This window comes from Ambystoma mexicanum, chromosome 3p (assembly GCF_040938575.1).
Source record: "Ambystoma mexicanum isolate Mex_15411 chromosome 3p, UKY_AmexF1_1, whole genome shotgun sequence".
NCBI lineage: Eukaryota > Metazoa > Chordata > Amphibia > Caudata > Ambystomatidae > Ambystoma > Ambystoma mexicanum.
This window is the reverse complement of record NC_090925.1, coordinates 316,009,906-316,030,922: the sequence shown is the minus strand read 5'-3', so window position 1 is coordinate 316,030,922 and position 21,017 is coordinate 316,009,906. Positions and strand designations below refer to the sequence as shown.

Sequence of the window (21,017 nt, the reverse complement as noted above, 5' to 3'; positions counted from 1 at the left end):
GCCCCATGGTAACAGGTGACAAAAATATTTACTTCAGGTTTCTGTAACACGTTGCTTGGCACCAAAAGCACACTTCAAATTCCGTGCAATGCTGACATCCAAAGGCTAGCCATGCACAGTGAAACCTTTTTCTACTGCTAACAAAGTTTGTTTTCAGTAAATGTCTCAAAAGAATGTCAAACATGCCCATACTCGCCAGCAAGGTCACGTACCCTGCAAATGGTACTCCGCTTTCAAAAAATCTCCTCACTAATGTAAGTAGGCTAGTAGATTTTTCAAGCCCTGAAGAGGAAGATTAACCGGGTAAGCCTATAAGAAGCCCATCCTTCAAATAAGAGAGTGAGACTTTGTTGAGTAAATACATGTCCTCCAGAAACAGCCAATGATTGACATGCAACCCTACAATGTTAGTTGACTTTGGACTTTGTAGTTGGCCCTACATGACAAGATAAATACGATGAACATGCCCTCTCTAAGACGTGAGATTGCCTAAATTATTATTACATGTAACCTACACCAACATTCTTACCTACCTTTTACGAGACCAAGTGTATTTTCATATATCTCTGAGGAGACTGTCTGGGGATTCCAAGTTACAGTGTTGTATCGTATATTCCTGTCTACCCTGCTTCCCTCCTAGGAGCTAGCCTTGTTTGCTGGACAAGAGCTACTACTAGGTGAGCCAAGGAAAGCTTAAGGACAACCGGTTTATCTAAGTTTAGTAAAGTAACACTAGCCCCTAAACATAGTGTTTAGGTGTGCCTAAAAAATTACAGTTGAGCGTGGTCTTAGGTTTTATGTGCGTGCCATTATTTTAGGGCAGGGCAGGGCATTGCTCTGGAGCGGGTTGGTCAACATTAGGACATGACCACCTGTCAAGGGAGCATAGCCACCTCTCTATTTTGTGCTTGGGCATGATATCCACCCCCTACTAGTATTGAACATGCACCCACACAGTGAGTTTTCCGTTTTTGTGCTGTATCAGATGTTCAATACTAGTGGATGCCTACTCAAAGGTAATATGGGTTCTCATTGGGTAAGTGCATGCTCGCAGGGTGCACTAGGTGAGTTTGCGCTGGAGGAGTTATAAGGGACAGTGGTGGCTAGGACTATGCTGGGGAGGTACTTGGGTCAAAGGTTGCACGAGTTGAGGGTATATGAGACCACAATGGATCAGAACACGCTTCAATGGATTTGCAGGGGGATAGGGCATTGAAGGAACTTGTAGAGCATGGATCTATAAGAACAGAGACAGGACATGGAAAAATCTTTGGAAAGGTACCATGAGACTACGCTGAATGTGGATACCTTATGTTTGGCAACAGTGCTAAAAGAGGGGACCATAAGAATACCATTGGGACAAGTGGTATGCAAAAGGTGCACAGGTTAGAAAGTAGGAATGAGGGTGCTTGTGTAGATCCCATGGGAAGTCATGAGAGTTTACTTGAATGATCCTTGTGAAAGCGTTGAGACACTTGGTGTTTGAGCACTTCATGAGGACAATGGCAAAGTATACAATACTTGACTCAATTTATGTGAAACAGCATTACAAGTTACAGCCTATCACAGCATACAGCCAGTGAACACTACTACTTCATGCCACCCTATTAGGTTTGGCCTACCTATATGGGAGTCACATCAACATTAAATGGAGTGAATGCATTGTCATTTTTCTGATTAAGGCTTAAAAGAACATCACATACACTTTAATTAGGAAACAGTATACCACATGTGCCTTGTGATGCGTGGGAGCAGTCTGCTGAGCTTGAGTGAGCATGATTGAGTGACAAGGCCTTGCTCGTCAGTGACCCCCCATATTTAATTGCATGATTCATTCTAGTAGAGTGCACCTATGGTCTCTTGCTAATAATATCTCCCTGCGGGCCCTGTCCCTGTCTTCTCCTGTAACAAGAGTTGACACCTACCTCTTCCAGCTGGCTGTGGACGTGCTGTACAATGAGATGAATGGCCACAGTGTTCCCGCTGCCTAAGAGGAGAGCGGAAGGAAGAGCTTGTGAGTTGACATGCGTGACAGTGCTCATTGAAGTCTATCCACTGCTACTGCGGGCAGCAGAAGCAAATTTGTCTCAACATATTTTTTAATACCCCGGTTAAAGATTGGTAGAAGAAAGTGAAGCGCCAAGGCTAGAATCATGATCTATATGAGCACAGAAGCATGCAGCACTGATGAGTGAGAAAGGGATATGAAATAAGTGTGTGCAGATGATAAGGGGAGATGGAATATAGGAAAAAAGAGAGAGAGGGTGAGAGGGAAAGAGAACGGCAGAGACATAGGGCCTCATTACACGGATGGCGGAGAACCATGGCGCTAATAGCGCCATGGTTCATGCCGGTAAAATACTGGCACCGCCTTGGCGGAAATGGGAATTACCGCCCCATTCCAAGGTTGGCGGGGCGGTAATTCCCCTCCACCATTGCCCTTCCCCATTCCCATTTTTGCCCCCATAGGGCATAATAGGAATGGAGAAGGCGCTAATTACGGTACCGTAATTAGCTCCCTGGGTCCCTTTGCGGGTTGGTTTTTAACGCCTGCAAAAAGCAGGCGTTAAATTCCCCAACCCGCAAAGGGACCTCGTAGTAAGGCGGTAAGGATTTACCGGTACCGGTAAAATACCGGTACCGGTAAATCCTTACCGCCATCTGTGTAATGAGGCCCATAGAGTAAGAAATTCCAGAGTAAGCATCCGAGAGATTACAATATTAAAGAAGGTAAATACTGGCCATTCTAAATTGATGCTTTGCATGCACCTTGTTTTGCAGGTGAAATTCATCGCCGAAAAGCACTGTGTGGTGTGCAAATAATCAGGGGAAACATTTTGTTTTCTACTACTTTAGAAACCCAACTGTACAATTCTTTCTGAGTTTACTTGCCTCGAGGAACCACAATGTCTGCCACACGCATGGTAGGCTGGATGTACTGGTCAAAGGCAGGCTTGACAAATTTATTGTACTGTTTGATCACACCTTCAAGGTCTCGGCCACGCTCGCTTATGTCGCGACGCAGACGCCGCACCAGCCGGATATCAGAGTCCATCTCCACAAAGATCTTCATGTCGAGGAGCTGAAAGGTATCAATGAGCAGTCAGTCTCTGTGTATTCGGAGACTTGTAATCCTTCTGTTACAAGAGGAAAAGCGAGATTGCCTTTGCTAGAATGTAAAGAATAAACACAGGACTTGATGGGCTACATTTAAAAAAAAATAAATAAACTGGTTTCTTATATTGCTCTTCATGCCAGACTCCAGCCTCTAAGCACAGTACAGGGACTGAGTACCTAACTTTTGCTGCTCAGTGTAGTCTTGTTTTGGCCCTGAGCTATCCTTCCCGGTTCCTGGGTTACATCTGACTGACATGTACCTAATTGAGAGCTATGTTCATCTCGTACACGCAGACTCCAGTAGATTGCCTACCTTTATTCTTGTATTCTGCCAATCATTTCGGGTAAAATAAAATGAAAAATTCCCAGAGTTAAATAGAGCACTAATAAGTGGACTAAATTATGCACAGTGTTGGTTCAAGAATGGCTCTCTTCAAAACATGCCTATTGTTTGTCACTTTTACAGGCAGCTCTGGCACTGCCCATCTGATATTTTAAAAAAAACATGCAGACATTAGTTCATCCACAACCTGCACAGAGGAGGGAATGGCACGCTTAAATGTCTCAGTGAGATGAAAAGGCAGTGAACAACAATGTCCATTGCAGAGCAATGACAGCCATGTCATTAGTCTTACTGTTAAGATGGGTTTGCAGAATCAGCCATGTGGACAGAGTCTGAGAGGCCACCCTAATATGATGAACAGCGACAAACAATGTCTAGCCAAACTCTATCTGGGTAGTGTGGATAAGCAGCATGGCTTAGACTTAGGAGGGTGTGAGAGTGGGAAGGGGTTCAGTTAAGCACACATAGAGCACTCGTAATGATACAAGTTAGGCAGAATGTATAGAAAAACAGCTATTTATTTAGGCCTTTGACAACTCCCATCAATGAAAAACCACCATAACGAACACTAAAACGTTCACTACTTTACACATTCACCTGTATGTGCTCTGCTAAGAGCACTAACACGTCACTTTTTAAATACAGTTAAAAACAGTTTTCAGGATACTCTTAAGTGTAGCAAAGTAACTTATGTTAGGCTATGTTAAAGGTTCTTTTACCCCACACTGTTGCCGCATGCGTGGGCTCTTGGTGCTGTGGCGGATCTGCAATGCAAGGGTGGTGGCAAGGTTTGTTTGTCGGATTGAGCAGGAAAATAGCAAGAGATCTTTAATGTGCTGTTGGCAGCTTCAGTACGGAGAAGCCGGTCACTGAGCGTTGGTGCGTTTTTGGTTGCTAGCCGTCGTGTGGTGTTGTGGTGAGATTGTGTGTGGTTTGGTTTAAGGTTGGGTGTTGTGAAGTGGGTGCAGTTTGTAGTGTGGTAGAGGTATGGTTGTGTTTAGTTCAAAGTTTGAGGGCGAGTAGGCAGAATGGTGAGTTTTTAGTGTGGTTAGTTAGAAGCAATACATTTCTTACCCCAACAATCCATCTAAGCATGGCACAATGTTCCCAACCATCCATCTAAGTGAGGTACATTTCCTACCCCCAACAATCCATCTAAGTGTGGTTCATTTCCTACCCCCAACAATCCATCTAAGTGCAGTACATTTCCTACCCCCAACAATCCATCTTGTGGGGCGGGACTTTGCACGATACCGACGCTACACCATTCCCATCTCAGGGCGTCGTAGGGAGCATACGGCTAGCCCATTCATTTAGACCAAATGCAGAACATAGTTAATCTAGGCAAGCAGGTTAAGTGCTCATATGGGTAATTTACATAGTGGGGATACATGCAAGATGAGGATAATCTTAATAAGTAGACTAAGTGCAAGTAGGTATAAGACAATAGGTAATAAGAGGGGAGTGGTGTTACTGGAGTTCAGTAATGGCTGCACTTCCCGCCCAGACCACACTTACCTTATCAGTCGCTGCTGGTTGACTGCGGCAGGCTTTCCAGGTGAACACGGGTAAATACAGACTGGAGCTGCTACTTTGGGGCTGCCCTTTGCCTTGTAGCCCTTAGCTGAAGGTTGCCCTACTTCAACCACTGAAGAAGTGCTACCTAGATTGCAGGGACAATCAGAGGGAGAGAAGAAGGGAGGGACAAGGGCGGGGAGTGGAGCGAGCAAAAACGGTAGCAAGACCGCAAGCAGGGTCTGCTCACAAAGCCCTCAGCCTTCTTAGGGGCAGACAGAGAGCTAAAAGGGGATTGCATGCCTTACCTATGTAAAATGCAGCCGCTGTAGTTGCTCACTCGACATGTAGAAGCTAACGACGGATGTGGGATGTTGGGAGCCTGCTACACCACTCTTTCTGGCTTGAACTACCAATCAGAGGGAGGGACAAGTGTGATGAGTGCAGTGAGGGATGGGGCGAGCAAAAACAGCAGCAAGGCCGCAAGCAGGTTCTGCTCGTAAAGTCCCCAGCTGCCTTAGGGACAGTGTGAGTGGTCAGTAATGTGAGGCAGACAACTGCTTGTAGTTTTCTCAAAGTAAAACATTTTATTGAAGTACAAGTTTGTAAATAATGCCTTGCTTGCCTTACTCTTCCGAGGAATTCCCTACCTAGTCTAAAGGCTAGGGGAAAAATCTCTAGTATGGGTAAATTGGCCCTCACTCCGCTGATAACAATTCTCTCGTTTGGTTGGAAAGATCCCCTTCCAATTCCAGCAAAGAAAATAGCACCAATGGTAATCTTGGTTATTGTTGAGCAGTGCCCCCCAGGAATCCCTTGTACATGAACTTCTTGATCTTCTGTGGTACAGGTTCCACCACAAAGTGTGGTGTTGCGTCGCTAGATATAGTGGTGAGGGAGCAAGCTCATCCCACAGAATAGCACCATGGCAACCACCCATATACAAACGGATTATGCATACAGGAAACCCAGCAGCGGGTCTACCGCGCCTGTGCACATCGTCCAACATGGCTGCACCCATTGGGGTACGCCAGCGACCAATACCGCACTGTGACGGGCCCGGGAAAAGATGATCACGGAGCCACCAGCTGGCTCTCCATGGCAGGTAGGCACAACGTCGCAAGGCTAGCAGCATTGTGACCGCTATCTTCTCCTTAAGATTCTCTGCCACAGTTCAAAAGGACCAATTATATGATTTCTCCAGCTACAACTTTACAAAGGGTTAATACTTCTGTAGGACATTTGGTATATTTGTCAGGATGCATCCCTTTGGGTTGCTGCTTCCTTCTAACAACTACTCTTCTCCTGTTATTACTATGAGAACAGTCACCCTCGTCCTACTGTGTGCCACTACTTCAAACCACTACAATGTGACATCCACTGACAACTTTATATGCCACCACAGTTCAAGTATTTCTACCACTGCTTTAGGTTTCTTAATTATCAGGCAAAGTCTGACAAGACACTTCTACATCTTCAGGTAGGAAAGGCACTCTTCCCTTAATAACCTTCTAAAAGGGGGCAGCCTCTTGGCCTCTTCTGTCTGTCAGACTGCCACAAAGTTAACCTACCTCTGCCCACAAGACTTACCTTCCTTTAGCTTCAGCAGTCTTTTAACATTGCAGGATAACTTCTGAAACTTCTTTGCAAGCACCCAGCATTCTCACACCTCTTCTACCCATGTAATTACCCAGAAGCCGTAGTGGCACTCTTTCAGCTTCACGTAGCAATGCCACACTTATATCTGAGGCCACTGGAATGTTGACAACTTCACAGATTAGGTGGATGGGTTTTAACCAGGCTTGCTTCACTATAAAAGGGTTTCACCTCCTGGCTTGGTTAATACCTGTTCTCTTCAATATAGTAATTTCTTAAAATAAAGAATGTCAATTCTGAATAATACAAAGTTCAGTCTTCAAAGGGAAAACCTAATTAGGCACATGTGACCACTCTTTAAGGTAGATGTTTAAATTAAATTATTAGATGAAATTGTATTCCCATGTAATATCAATGAGGCAACTTCTGACTTCCATCAGGAAACACCATTGGTCACACGCAACCTTCCTTTGAAGACGTTTTCACTTCTAACTCTTGCAACTCTTACATGACATTAATGTAAGGTTTTTGGAATGGATTTCATAATTGTTCCTTTTCCACTATTAAGGACATGCTACTACGCCAATACACGAAAGAGTTCAACAATGGGTGTAATAGCTTTTACTTCTTATGTGAACGCTGCAGCTTTCAAAATAAGTGCAGGGTCTACATTTCTATTGTAGTCTGCTTCAGAAAAACAAACAGCTTCTACTTACTTTTAACTATACACAAGGCTCTTTGGAGTTGGTTACAATTACCAGCAAGGCTTGTTGAGTGAATCAGAAGGGTGTGCTTCATTCACTGGCTTCAGGGTCACTGTGGTTGTGGGATGCTCGGCTTCCCAGACCTCCTCGACTACTGCTACTACTTCGGGCTCACTTTGGACCCCCACCCTCCATCAGCATGGGTGTCTCCGGTCCAGCCACTTTAGTTGGGAGTCTCTTCCGGCCCCCGAGACCCCCGGCTTGCCTTCTGCTTCTGGCCTTGGGCTCCTGCACACTCGTGGCCCTGTAAACACAGCAACCTGGCTCACATGGGGAAAACTTCACTCTGAGCACGTCTTCCTCTTCCTCTGCACAGCCTCTGCAATACAGGTTTTGGGAACACAGGACCCCTTCAGAACTTGCAGGTGAAATCTGCTGTCTCCACGTTCTGGCGCCCCTTCTGTGAACCCACTTCCTTGTAAATTGCCAGCCTTGTGTTTTCTCCTCTGCTACTGCTACTGCCAACCTTCCAATTCCTTCCCTAGCTCCTTCCTCCTCTGCTTTCCTGCTTCGGTTTTTTATGCCTCACAGGCTTAACAATTGGCTTCAGGTGCGAGCCATTAGTTTCAATTGCCTGACTCCAGCCATGGCTATTAGGCCTAATTGCCTAACCACTACAACTAAATGCCTATTCAGCCCTCTTCTTCGTCTCAGTTTTTCTAGGATTCTGGGACATGTAATTTGCTTGACCAAGTTAGGTTTTTCTACTTCTTTATTACTTGTAAGGGTAGATTTAATTCCCTTGACATTTTTAACAAAGGGCTGTGGGTTTTAACTTTTATAGAGGAAGATGATTTAGAGATGACATTTCCACAATCTTTTGTAGTGCACCCTTGCAATTGAGGAGAGCATTTATTGTTAAATACCAAAACATGTCTTTCTTTTGGTATAGTGTGCTTTGATGTTACAACCTTAGGTTTCACAACATTAGATTTAATAAAAGGTTGAGAGACATCAAAATGACAATAAGCCATTACCTATTTTGGCACAGTGGTAAGAATCTCCCTTTCAGAGGAAAAATACAGTGTCTCATCCCATAGATTCTCCTCACTACCCAGGTCCCTGTCTCCACCCAGGTGATCCTCCCACAGTACAACATCCCGAGAGTTGGTATCAGGAAGCGTCTTCCTTCCCCTGGCCATCTGGGAGGAGACTTTAGGAAGCATTTTCAAGGGAGGGATCCGCAGGATTCTTCACAGCACACAGAGAGCAGAAAGTTGGTTGCATGGCCTTACCTTTTTAAAACGCAGCAGCTGTGGAAGCTAAAGACCTCTGTGGGATGTTGGGAGCCTGATACACTGTGCTTCCTTGCTTGACCTACCAATCAGAGGGAGGGACAAGGGCAGGGAGTGGAGCGCAAGATGGGGCGAGCAAAAGCAGAGGCAAGGCCACAAGGTGCTCGCCGCGTGGAAGCTAAAGACAGCTGTGAAGGGGACTATCAACTTGGATAGCAACAAAGTATGCGCAGCGAGTGACCACGCAGCTCATCCTGCGAGCAAGGAAGATAACCCTAATAAAAGTATCAGGCCTGTGGGGCCCAAGTACTACCCTACCCTCAACGAACTGGGGCGGACTTTGCCACCTGTACTCCCCCACCCTCATGTCCCCCACTCTTGACATTGTCCCCTTATCTGACCATCCAGCTCTTCAAGATCCAGTTTTTCAAAGTGGGGCCCGCACATGTACTAAGAGGTCCTGAGCTTGCAATGAATATGCAGAGAAGAATGAGCAGTCAGCTCACAGAACTGCAGTGATTGCAATGGAGTTTCACCAAGGTGGCCACCGGTTTTGCCTCACCTTTTTACACCTACCATCAAGGCATTTGGTGAATGGGACCGAGAGAGGGCTAGGTATTTTGTGGTGGAGTAGCAGGCATTTCCTTTCAGGTTAACCACTCTTCAAGATTGAGGTGATTGTGATACAAGAAATGAGAAAAAGTGTTTACGAAGACTTGCTTGCATACTGTTTTTGCTTGGGTCCCCACATGGTTGTCCAACTTGGTTGAGATGCAGTCCCGATTGCCGTTGTGGCACTCATCACTCTTTGCGCATGTCAACTGGGGTTTCAATTACTTAAGGGGTGGGAAAAAGGGGAAGTATATATACGATATGATAAGTCATTTAAAACACGCCTGTGCACAAGCGTTTCTAGGTGTGACAAGACAAGGGAGGGAAGACAGAGGGAGGACAAAACAAATGATCTTACTAGGCCTTGTGGCATTCAGATCGTGCACGTGCGAGAACGAGAAGGGCAAGGGGAAAGTGAGGGGGTGGTGTTTAGGGAAGAGGGGGAGGGGAAAACAGTGTGGCCATGCTCTGAGTAAGTGCAACCAGGGCAGTGCGGCTCTGGGTAGTTCAAGGAGAACATGGGCTGTAGGGTTACAGTTACAGCCCCTAAGTGCGTGGTAAGCCCGGAGGCAGTGCAAGGCTGACTGATCAAGAAAGAGCCTGGTACCCAAGATTACACTTTTTGTAAAAATTGCCAATTATGCCACACCTTTGATAAGAAAGATACATACACAAACAACACCAGAACACCACATGGTTGGTGGGAGCTGTTATTGGACCTCTAGGAGTGCCCTCCATGTCACCTCTGCTGCCTTAGAAGGAGCAGTGGGGTGGTGGGTTGGGGGGCAGTGTGCATGGGGTATATAGAGGGAAAGGAGAGTACGTTGAAAGAAGTGGCGATCAATAATGTCAAACAAAGGGGGGAATGTGGAGGGGTAAATTCAACGGTGCTCAGAGTACAAGCTAAACAAGAAATACAGTAACACCAAAAAGTAACTTGAGGGTGACATCACGACTAACGCACAATAAACCTATTGTGTCACACGTCAGGGAGCAGGGCGCTGCGCAGGCAAATATATGAGAGCACACTTATGCACGCTTTGTTATGTGAGCACGTAGGTATTTTTTGTTTGTCTTTTATTTTATTAGCATAGGTGGATCAGAACTGTTGCTCTTAGCTTGTATTAACAACGCATATGATTGCACCATGTCATAGAACAAAGGGTGTAGACACAGTAGACAGTTGCCTCCCTAGACGCGATAAAGGCACTTGACTCTGTTAGATGGGATTGATTGCAAGCGACCCTGCAGCGCTTTGGAGTGGGCCCGCGCTTTGCGCGGTGGGTGCAGCAGTTATAAACCCAACCATTAGCCAGAGTTAGGACAGGAAGGCACGTTTTGGAAGAGTGGGAACTGGAAAAGAGCACAAAACGGGTGCCCTCCCTCCCCTATGCTGTTCATTTTAGCGCTTGAGCTGCTTGCGGTCTATCTTAGGAAGGACTACGAAGGGGCGGGCATCCCGGTAGGAGAGGAAACGCATGTAGTTTTGCTATATACAGACAATATGCTGTTTTATGTGCAGAATCCCAAGGAAAACCTGCCGCATATACTGGTAGTTCTGGATAACTTTGCAAAGCTATCAGGAATCACTATCAGCAAGGAAAAATAGAGCTTGTTTCCTTTGGCTGGCCCAGCTGGATTGGAGTCTAGGCAGCTGCCAAATTTGGGGCTGCGCTGAACGTTGGACACCTTCAGATAATTGGGGGTGAATATATGCCATGAACCAAGGAAGGAACATGAGGCGAACACGTTGAAGGTGCTTCATGGAGTAGAGAGATCTGTAGCATTCTGGCAGCAACTACCTCCGTTGGTGATGGATCGGGTGGCAAACCTTAAAATGGTGCTGTTACCGCGCCTATTGTATCATTTTGTAAATGTTCTCTATGAGATGCCTATAGAGTTCTTTTGCAAACTGGACTCCACCGTGCAGGGTTTTATCTGGGGGAGCAAGAAGTGGTGAATCTCACTAGATGTGCTGCACAGGGATTATAAAGACAGAGGGCCACGGTATCGCACTTTGAGGTGTACTATCTGGCTGTGCAACTACAGTTTATTGTAGATTGGCTTGCGGACGAAGTGTCATTAGATACAAGATTGCTGGGGCAAGGGGCCAAACCTTACTACTTAAAGGAAGTGCTCTGGGTGGAGGCGAGGGGGCTCAGAAGTGCACCCATGTTGGAGACAATGGGGTGGGCACTGTTGTGCAGAATGTGGAAGTTGATGGGGAAACAGGACCCGTACTCTGAAAAAATACTACTAGCCGCAGTTTGTGGCAAGATGCATGAGGAGGTCCTTATTATCAGACAGCACTGGGAACCACACGGGATAATCATGCTGGGAGATCTGACTCATGAGGGTGGGTTGAGGAGCTTACCTGATCTGGCAGAGCAGCATGGAATTCCGGGAGGGCAGGTCCTTACATACCACAGGGTGATAAGGTTGGTAGTGAACAACTGGCGGCAGTGACAACGGGAATCATTGGAGACGCTACGCTGGAAATGATATACGACTTAGCAAAAGGCAGCCACGTCATTTGCAGGCTCTATGAACTGATAATGGATGCAGTAAGTAAACCAGAGCTCCCGGCTAGGGCCAAATGGGAAAGTGATGCGGGGCATGCCTTTACCGATGGGAAATGGGTTAGGGTATTATTGTACGCGAGGAAAGTGTTGAGAAATGCCAGATTTAAGCTAACACAGTTGCAAGTCACTCACAGGGCACATATGACACCATACGCTATTTCACTCTTTCCGGCAGTAGGGGATCAGAAATGCCCGAGGTGCGCAAATGAGAAGGCAGATAAATTACACATGTTCTGGTCGTGCCCGGTGATCGTCAAGTTCTGGCAGGGCATAGCAGATAAAATGCAGGCGTTGGGGATAGACATGCATGAGTCGCTGCCGGAAGCGAGCTTATTAGGGCTGTTTAAACGGAGGCACACTGAGACCCCAATACGCAGAATGATATCATGGTGGAGAGACCTGGAAAAATGGGTGAAGGCAAAGACTGTGGTATGGTACATGGCAGCGCGCAGGGGACAGAATGAAGCCAATTATGGCATCGATGGGTGGAATGTACTGGTCCTAAGGATGTTCGTGAGATCAGATGACCTGCCCCATTGAAGCTTAGGTCACAGTAGACTGAGAAGCTAATGGAAACCACGCTGCTGGGGGTGGGAATAAAGCGGGGCTGGGATATAGGGCAGGGGTGGGAGCGATATAGGGCTGGGGTGGAAGGGTGGCGAGGGGAAGCATGCACAATTGTTTCTTGTTAGGGATTGGGGAAGGAAGCGTAGAAACGCAAGGTGCAGGGGGGCCCAGAAGAGAAGAACTGTCACTGCGCAGTACATGTCAAGCAAGTGGACTTGTGATGAACTGATCATTAGAACAGATGGGCAAAGTTGCTTTGACACAGATGTGTGACAATCCTCCCTCCCCGCCTTTCTGGGCAATTTGTTGTTGACTGTATTGTTGAAATGTCAATAATAATTATTTTTTTAAAATATATTATTAAGTGTTTGAAAGGCTACAGTACACAGTCAAATTGAATTACAAACGGAGTGTGTCCTCCCACGTATTCCTCATCTTTGATATACGTATCTCGCCAGCTACGCTGCTTCAGAAAAAAAATCTCGGCAGAAGGCGCTGTGCACGATGTCGTGGCGTCGATGTCCCTTGAGTGCTGCCGTGGCATGTCGACGTCACCAGTAGTATAAATAGCTTGTGCCGCGCCCGTTGGCTTCAGTTCTGTTGTTCCGATAGCTTTGCATCGAGTTAACAGCATGCTTAGTTCTTTTCCCTCCGGAAAATGTCTTCTTCGACCCATTCTTCCCCTAAGTCGGGTTTAAAAAAATGCCACAACTGTAGGGCGAAAATGTCGATAACATGCCCTCATCGCATCTGCCTTTGGTGTTTGGGTTCCGGCCATCGGACCAACGGCTGTGGCTCGTGTCAGTCTATGACTGAAAAAGCTCTTTGTGAACGCAAAGGTAAATAGCAGTGGGGCGGGAAGCTTCGAAGGCCACTGCGAATAAATATAAAAAGTCTGGCGAGTTTAAGGACTCTACTCGGCATAAGCATTAGAAGAGGTCTCCGTCGAGGAGTAGGTCGAGACAATCTTTGTCTTCTTCTTCAAGAAGGAGAAGAGACATCATAGGTCTCCCTCTTCGTCATCGGACACCTCCACTGAAGTTATACGATGCCCGACTAGGCCGGATTCCCCCAGCAAGTGGAATGCTTTTCGGGTGGAAATGTTGCGAATCTTTAAGAATGCAGCCCAGACCCCCTCAAAAGAGCCTTGCAAGAGCCAGACCTTGGTCGCTCAATTGGACGACGCAGGAAGATCAAAAACTACTTCGGCTCAGTGAAGCAGTAGGTTGGAAACTCGACATTCTCGAGCCGACACTAAGGTGTCAAAGGTTTCGACCCGAGAGTCGAGTCTGTCTCCGATACCGGCAAAGAAGCATAAGACGTCAAAACATTTGACATTTTCATCGACGCCATCGGCGCCGATTGCTTTGAAGCCAAAGTCAAAGGAGACATTTACTCCTTTATCGAAGACGTCATCGACACCACCTTTGATTCCCTCGAGGAAAATTCAGGTTCAGGAGAAAACGTACAGACCTGTACCGAAGTCAGACTTTTTAAAGTCAATGGGCCTCATTACAAGTACTCCGGTCCGGAATTAACACTGCCGGTAAAACCATACCGGCACCGTTTGCATGTCCGCGCAATCATGACCCGCGGCCCCGGTAATAGCACCACCCTAAACCGCCACCGCGGAAATAGGGTTCCCCTTAATTCCGCCTGCACGGAAACCCCTCCGTTACCGGCAACACGAAACACCGTGAGCATCACAACTAGCGCGGACACGGAAATACCGGGAAAAAAATTGCGGAAATACCGTGATCACGGTGGCGGAACCGCCGCCACCGCGAACATGGCGTTATACACTGCAGCTGAACTGAATCAGGGCACAGGTGCACCAAATCAGCCCAGCTGGACCTAGCAGGCCACTGGGAGCCAACAAAAGGGCCACACCCAGCCCAACACAACACAGAACCATGCAGGCAGCAGGGCTAGTAGCACTGGGACTGGGCCTACTCAACCAACAGGCAGTACTGCACATGGTGGCAGCAATGGCGCAGAGGAGGAGGCGTAGGCGGAGGAGGCGCAGGCGGCAACCAGCCAACCCTGCAGCTATGGCAAACCCCATTGCCCAGCCAGCCCGACCCCGCCGCCAGCCACCAATACCACGCATCAGGGCCTCACCCTGGAACCTCACCCCAGGACAGATCCACACCCTATACCGGCTGGACCGTGCAATAATCATGCACATCACCGCCATGATTGAGGACAACATCAGCAGCCTAATTGACACCCCCACCGCCATCCCCCCCCTCTTGAAGGTTGTCTCAGTACTGCATTTCCTTGGCACTGGCACCTATCAACACACGGTTGGTGAGCTGCACGGCATATCACAACCGTGTTTCTCAAAAGTCCTGGTACAGGTACTGGATGCCATGTTGCGCCATGTGTCGGAACACATAGCCCTACCCCGCACCCTCCCCGGGGTCATTGCCACCAAGTTGGCCTTCCATGCCATAGCAGGCATGCCAAATTGCATAGGCGCAGTTGACTGCACCCACGTCGAGCTGACAGTACCACATGCAATTGAGGCGGTGTTCCGCAATAGGAAACAGTATCACTCTTTGAATGTCCAGATGGTTTGTGATGCCATGCAACTGATTACACACTGCTGCGCACGTTTCCCAGGCTCATCACATGACTCAATGGTACTGCGGAATTCCACGTTGCCACGGTACATGGAACGCTATGCCGGACAAAGCACGTGGCTATTGGGTGAGTACAGCTGACGATGCTACAACCCTGTCGGAGTGGTGTGTGTGTGTCCAGGCAATGAGCATTGTGAGTGTGCCGCTGTGACCGCACATGCATCACCCCCCTTCCATCTACCAAATACACAGCGGATGCCAAACATCATGAAGGAAGACATGACAGGGCACCACAATGTGCCCGTGCACACGCTGCCACAGCCAATCCCGTCACTGTCCCATGAACCCTGTGCCACTGCAGACACCCACCCTCAATTGAAACACTGCCCCAAAAAGCACGAGAGGCGTGTAAATGATACGACGAGTATTTACTACTTCCGTACAGTGGAGTCACTCTGCCATGTGTGGACAGCACTGCACCATGACATGCACACAATCAAATGTCACCCGCAGGGCACAGCAAACATGCAAGTTAATGTGTAGGCCCATATGCAGTCAGCGACATTCCTCGTGATGGCCAAAACATACCTCCAGACACTGCATGGTTCATATGCATGAATGAATGATGATACAAGAATGCACAGCAGCAGATGAGGACATGATGCCACAAACACTGACATGTTCCCCCATCTACATCCCATGTAGGTGATGCGGGATATGCACTCACGCCATGGTTGATGACACCTGTACGGAGACCAAGGAACAGGCATGAAGAGGCATACAATAGGGCACATATCCGCACACGTGGAATGATTGAGAGGACATTTGGACTGCTGAAGGCCCGTTTCCGCTGTCTGAGCAGATCTGGCGGATCACTGCTGTACAGCCCAGTGAAGACGGGCAAAATCACGCTGGTATGTGCCATGCTGCACAATATATGCCTGCGCAGGAACATCCCAATGCCACCAGACGCAGATGAGGAAGATGGGGATGGGGATGGAGATGGGGATGGGGATGGGGATGGGGATGGAGATGGGGATGGAGATGGGGATGGAGATGGAGATGGGGATGGGATGGCACCGCCTCCCCCTGGGGGTGCACATGATGGCCAGAGAGCACGGGATGCCCTGATTCGCATTTACTTTTGAGTCACAGCACATTCACAGTAATGCACAAACATGGTGACGACAATGAATTAATAGTTGCACTGCAAAATAAATGATCAATGTCCACACATGTATGTCTTGATTTGAAATGGTGATGTATTGATGTAATAACAACAGGGAAGAAGGTGCATTGGTTAGGGAAGCTGTCACCCGGGGCCACCCACCACCCAAACGTGCCCACCCCCACCCAGAGCCCATTGTCCAAACCCCCAAAACTACCTACCCCACCACCCAAACGTGACCACCCCTCTCACACCCTTGTAGTCCACATGTGTCCTGCACTGCCCCACACACATGCCATCACTTCCGTGTGCGCTTCTGTGCAACCTTGCCCAAGGGACCCGTTAGCCTACTCGAGCGCCTCCTTGGACTGGCAGTAGTGGAGCTGGATGGGGTGGTAGTGTTTGATTGGCCAGAATCAGGGATTGAGGGCATCCGTGCCAGATTTGCCTGTTGGCCAACCAACATGGCCTCCACAAGCCTGGAGGTGTGGTCATTGCCCTCCCGCACATGGCGTGCAAGGGTCACTATGGTGCTCGCAAAGCGTCCAATGGACCTCGACAGGCGACGCACTGAGGCGCTGTAGCTCTCCCTCTGCAGCCTGGATTCCTCTAGCTGCCTCTCCACCAGCTGGGTGAGGGTAGCCTGCTGGTCCTCCATCCGCTGCATGCGGGCATTCAGTTCGGCCATGGATGGGGTGGGCGACCTCATGGGACTCCCCAGTGAAGTGGGGCTGAACCCCAGCTCATGGAAGGAGCCCAGGTCTTCCAATGTGGGCATCTCCCCCTGTGGCCCCGTTTCCGAGTGCTCTTGCGGGGCACTGTTATCACTGCAGGCCGCCCCCTCTGCAGTGCTGCTGCCTTCGGTGTTTTGTTGGGTGGCCATGATAGGTTCCTGTGGCACCTGTCTGGACTCAGCCAGTGTGGAGATGGTGGAGATGGTGGGGATGTTGGTGGTGGTGGTGGTGTGCTGCACATCTGTAGTGGCTGGTAATGTGGCCAGAGGTGCAGAACTGCCGGCAGCATCCTCCTGTGTGGTGGCGGTGGCTAGTGTACTTGCCGATGCTGATTGGCTGGCCTGTTGTGCAGTATCACTGTCACTTGAAACGGCTGTGGGGACACAAAGGGCATGCAATTAGTGTTGTTGTGGTGGCAGATGGGTGCATCACATGCGTCATTAAGATTGTACATTGAATAGTGTTAGTCACATGCATCTGATTGCTGGTGTCTGCATTCAGTGACATTGGTTGCCATACGGATCATAATGGGTCCTTTGGCCCACACATGCACTGCCTGGGGGGGGGGGTTGTTAATGGGTCCTTTGGCCCACACATGCACTGCCTGGGGGGGGATTGTTAATGGGTCCTTTGGCCCACACATGCACTGCCTGGGGGGGGGGGGATTGTTAATGGGTCCTTTGCCCCACACATGCACTGCCTGGGGGGGGGGTTGTTAATGGGTCCTTTGCCCCACACATGCACTGCCTGGGGGGGGGGGTTGTTAATGGGTCCTTTGGCCCAGTACTCACAACTGCATATTTACATGTGGCATTCATGTTTGGGCACTTACCGCCATCTGCAGGTGGGCTCACTCCTGCCTCAGCCTGCCCAATCCCATGGATTCCCTCTAGGTGGAGGACGCTGCTGCAACGCTCCTCCCATGCTTGCAGCCTCAGTGGGGAAGGGGGTCCTCCGCCTGTCCCACTGCTGCGTTGGCGGTGCGTGGAAATGAGGTTGCGTACCCTCAGCCTCAGGTCGTCCCAACGCTTGTGGCAGTCCTTCACGCTCCTCACTGCCACGCCCACAGCGGTGCACTTGCGTGCAGCTTCGGCCCACACCTCCTTCCTCCGCTGCTGTGTGGCACGCCGTTGGTCGGCGCTGAACAGCATCTCAGCATTGTCCACAATGTGCTCCACCAAGACGGTTAGCTCCGCCTCGCTGAAGCGCTGTTTGCGCTGCCTCTGAGCAGGAATCCTGGCAGACATGCTGGTGGTCCCTTTTGGCTTCTCAGAGTCAGGATTGTGCTTGTGCTGGCTCTGGATGGCAATGGATTGTGCTTTTATATGATGGCCGCCTCTCTGTTTCCTGTTTTGGCGATCATGGTATTTCCGGTTCCGTGTCCGTGGCGGCGGAGGCGGAAACGGGTTTTGCGCCACTTGTGGCTTCGTTATTTCCATTTCCGTGGGGTATTCCGTGACGGCGGTAACAACGTTTCCGAGTCCGTGTGGTGCGCGCGACCGACAGCGTGTAATCGTGCGGTTTTTCCGCACCCTTGCGGACACGGAAACGTTTTTACCGCCATCACGGATTTTGCACGGTCCCGGACTGGCAGGTTGTAATGAGGCCCAATGTCCTCTATTTTTGAGGAGGAAAGTGCCTTAGAGGAGGATGTTTCTCCATTGGGAGTCAGATTTGGCTCTAGGGATGTGCCTGAAGAATTTATTGAACCTGAGTCAAGAATGAAAGATCTCTGCGACTCCCTCCTCTCTGCCAGTGATCTTGATACATCACCAGAGTTGGAGTTTGCTAATCCTGACCCTTCAGACCATGCAGATTCAGGGTACAGGAATCTTATGAACAGGGTCACGGAATACATGGGTTGGAGTAGGGCCTCACCAACCTTCGAACATGATGACATGACAGACATCCTGGACCAGGGTCCCCAAAAAGACCCAGTTCTACCTTTTCATAAGGCCCTTCAGAGGAAGGTAGTAGCTAACTGGGAAATTCCCGAATCTGGTTCAGCTGTCAATAGGAGCTTTGCCAGGAAATATAGGCCATCTACCAGTGATCCTGATTATCTCAGCAAACACCCTGCACCTGAGAGTTTGGTGGTCCAAGCTGCGACTTCCACTAGACAGTCAGCCTATCCCTCTATTCCCCCAGATAGAGACGATAAAAAAGTGGACGCTTTGGCTTGCAAGCCGTTTACCTCGGGCAGTACGGCCCTAAAGTCCACCAATGTCACCTGTACCCTAGCCAGGTTTACCCATACCCTGTGGGACTGTGTTAAAATGGTGGCTGAACATATTCCAGAAGGCGAAGAAAGGGAAGGCTTTCTCAGTATAGTTAAGGATGGCAAGGAGGCGATGGGAGAGTGTCTTCAATCAGGACTGCATACTGCTGACAGTATTAGCAGATCCATGGCTGCAAGCACAGTACTGCGCAGATTTGCGTGGTTGAGGAAGTCGGGGTTTGCACCGGACGGGCAGGCCTGGCTACACAACATGCTTTTTGACGGCACGATGTTGTTCGGCAGCAAGGCGGATGAAAGCCTAGAGAAGCTGCAGACCTCTAAGGCGGCAGCTAAGTCCCTTAGCGCCTCCATTCGGCAACCTCAACAACCTTATTCGGCTCATATTCCTGGATAGGTCGTTTTGTTCGTTATTATTCCTCAGTTGGTAGAGTAAGAGGACAGACCGTACAGAAAGGACAAATGAAATTCCCTTGTGGTGGACAAGGAAGGGGTGCTAAATCAGCCCCAGCAGCAGCATCTTTACCCTCAGCTGCTGCTGCAGCCACTCTGAGGCCTTGACGCACAAGACCCCGGTGGGAGGCAGAATCTCTCAGCATCTGAACGAATGCCCGGGCATTACTTAAGATGCTTGGGCACTGGAAACAGTAGCTCAAGGTTACTGCCTTCCTTTTCTAAAAAAGGTCTCGGGATCATCCACCGGGAACCAACTCTGTCAAAATTCCAGATCTGCTCCTTGTGAGGGAAATTTTAATCATGCTAGAGAAAGGTGCAATAGAACATGTATCTGTAGCGGAGAGGAACAAGGGTTTGTATTCCCTCTACTTGCTAATTCCCAAGAAGGACAGAGGATTGAGACCCATCTTGGACTTCAGAAACTTGAACAAGTTCCTCAGGAAGGACAAGTTCAAGATGGTTACCCTTTCTCAGATGCTTCAGGCTCGCCAAGTCGTGACTGGTTGGTATCATTGGACCTTCAGGATGCTTACTTTTATGTGCCAATCCATCTGAAGCACAGAAAGTACCTGAGGTTTGCGGTTCTCATTATCAGTTTTGAGTTCTGTCATTCGGGCTGACCTCCTCCCGAGGGTTTTCACCAAACTGATGGCGGTAGTGGCAGCGAGTCTCAGGAGAGGGGGGATTCACATCTACCTTTACCTAGATGATTGGCTGATCAGGGCTCCATCACCCGAGCAAGCTCAGGAACATCTCAGCATAACCTGCCACTCCCTCCACAGACTGGGCTTCTCCCTCAATTACAAGAAGTCCCATATGATACCACTCCAAAGACTCCAATTCATTGAAGCAGTCCTGGACACTTCCTCTGGGAAAGCCTCGCCTCCTGAGGTGAGAGCTCAACACATTCTGCAGATGATAAAGTTTCAGAACGGCCAGCATATTCCGGCCTTCGGTTTTTTGAGGTTGCTCAGTCTCATGGCGTCTAGCATTTTCCTGGTGCCAGAGGGCCGATTGAGAATGAGATCCCTTCAATGGGCTCTCAGAACTCAGTGGTCCCAATTGTCAGGGAACATGTCGGATCTTCTACAAGTTCTGAGCAGAGTTGCTCAAGACCTAATTTGGTGGGCTTGCGATGTGATGTCATCTTTGATGTCCTTGGTGTTAGTCTTAGCAGTGCATGGTGGTGGTGCGAGTTATGGTTGCTTAGCTTACCATAATTGGTGAATTTCAGGGGTTTTTCAGTGTTACTTGTAACCATAACGTCCCTTTAACCCTTTAACTGCCATGGGTATTTCCCCCCCCAGTGCCAAGGCCTTTTTGGTGATTTCGGTGTGTGGCCATTCAAAGCTTCGTAACGTTTTTGTTACATGAGATATCTCAGCCAAATTTGGCCCCTTTTGTTTCCACATGTAGGCGGTCGTATCGTCAAAAAATGCCAATAAAATGATGTACAAAGAAGCCTGTGGTTTTTTTCCATTTAAGAGCTAGGAACAAATGGTTTACT

General features: G+C 48.7%; 1 protein-coding gene across 8 annotated transcripts in view; it reads right to left on the bottom strand.

Moving 5' to 3' along the window:
* The window catches only part of UCKL1 (uridine-cytidine kinase 1 like 1), a 378,995-nt gene that overhangs the window by 137,688 nt on the left and 220,290 nt on the right, over window positions 1–21,017 (bottom strand). For all 8 annotated transcript variants that reach the window (XM_069650850.1, XM_069650854.1, XM_069650849.1 and 5 more), the window contains exons 6-7: window positions 2,889–3,082; window positions 1,926–1,983 (exon numbers count right to left, since the gene is read on the bottom strand). In XM_069650850.1, coding sequence (XP_069506951.1) covers window positions 1,926–1,983; window positions 2,889–3,082 — 252 coding nt within the window. The remainder of the gene's footprint in view (window positions 1–1,925; window positions 1,984–2,888; window positions 3,083–21,017) is intronic.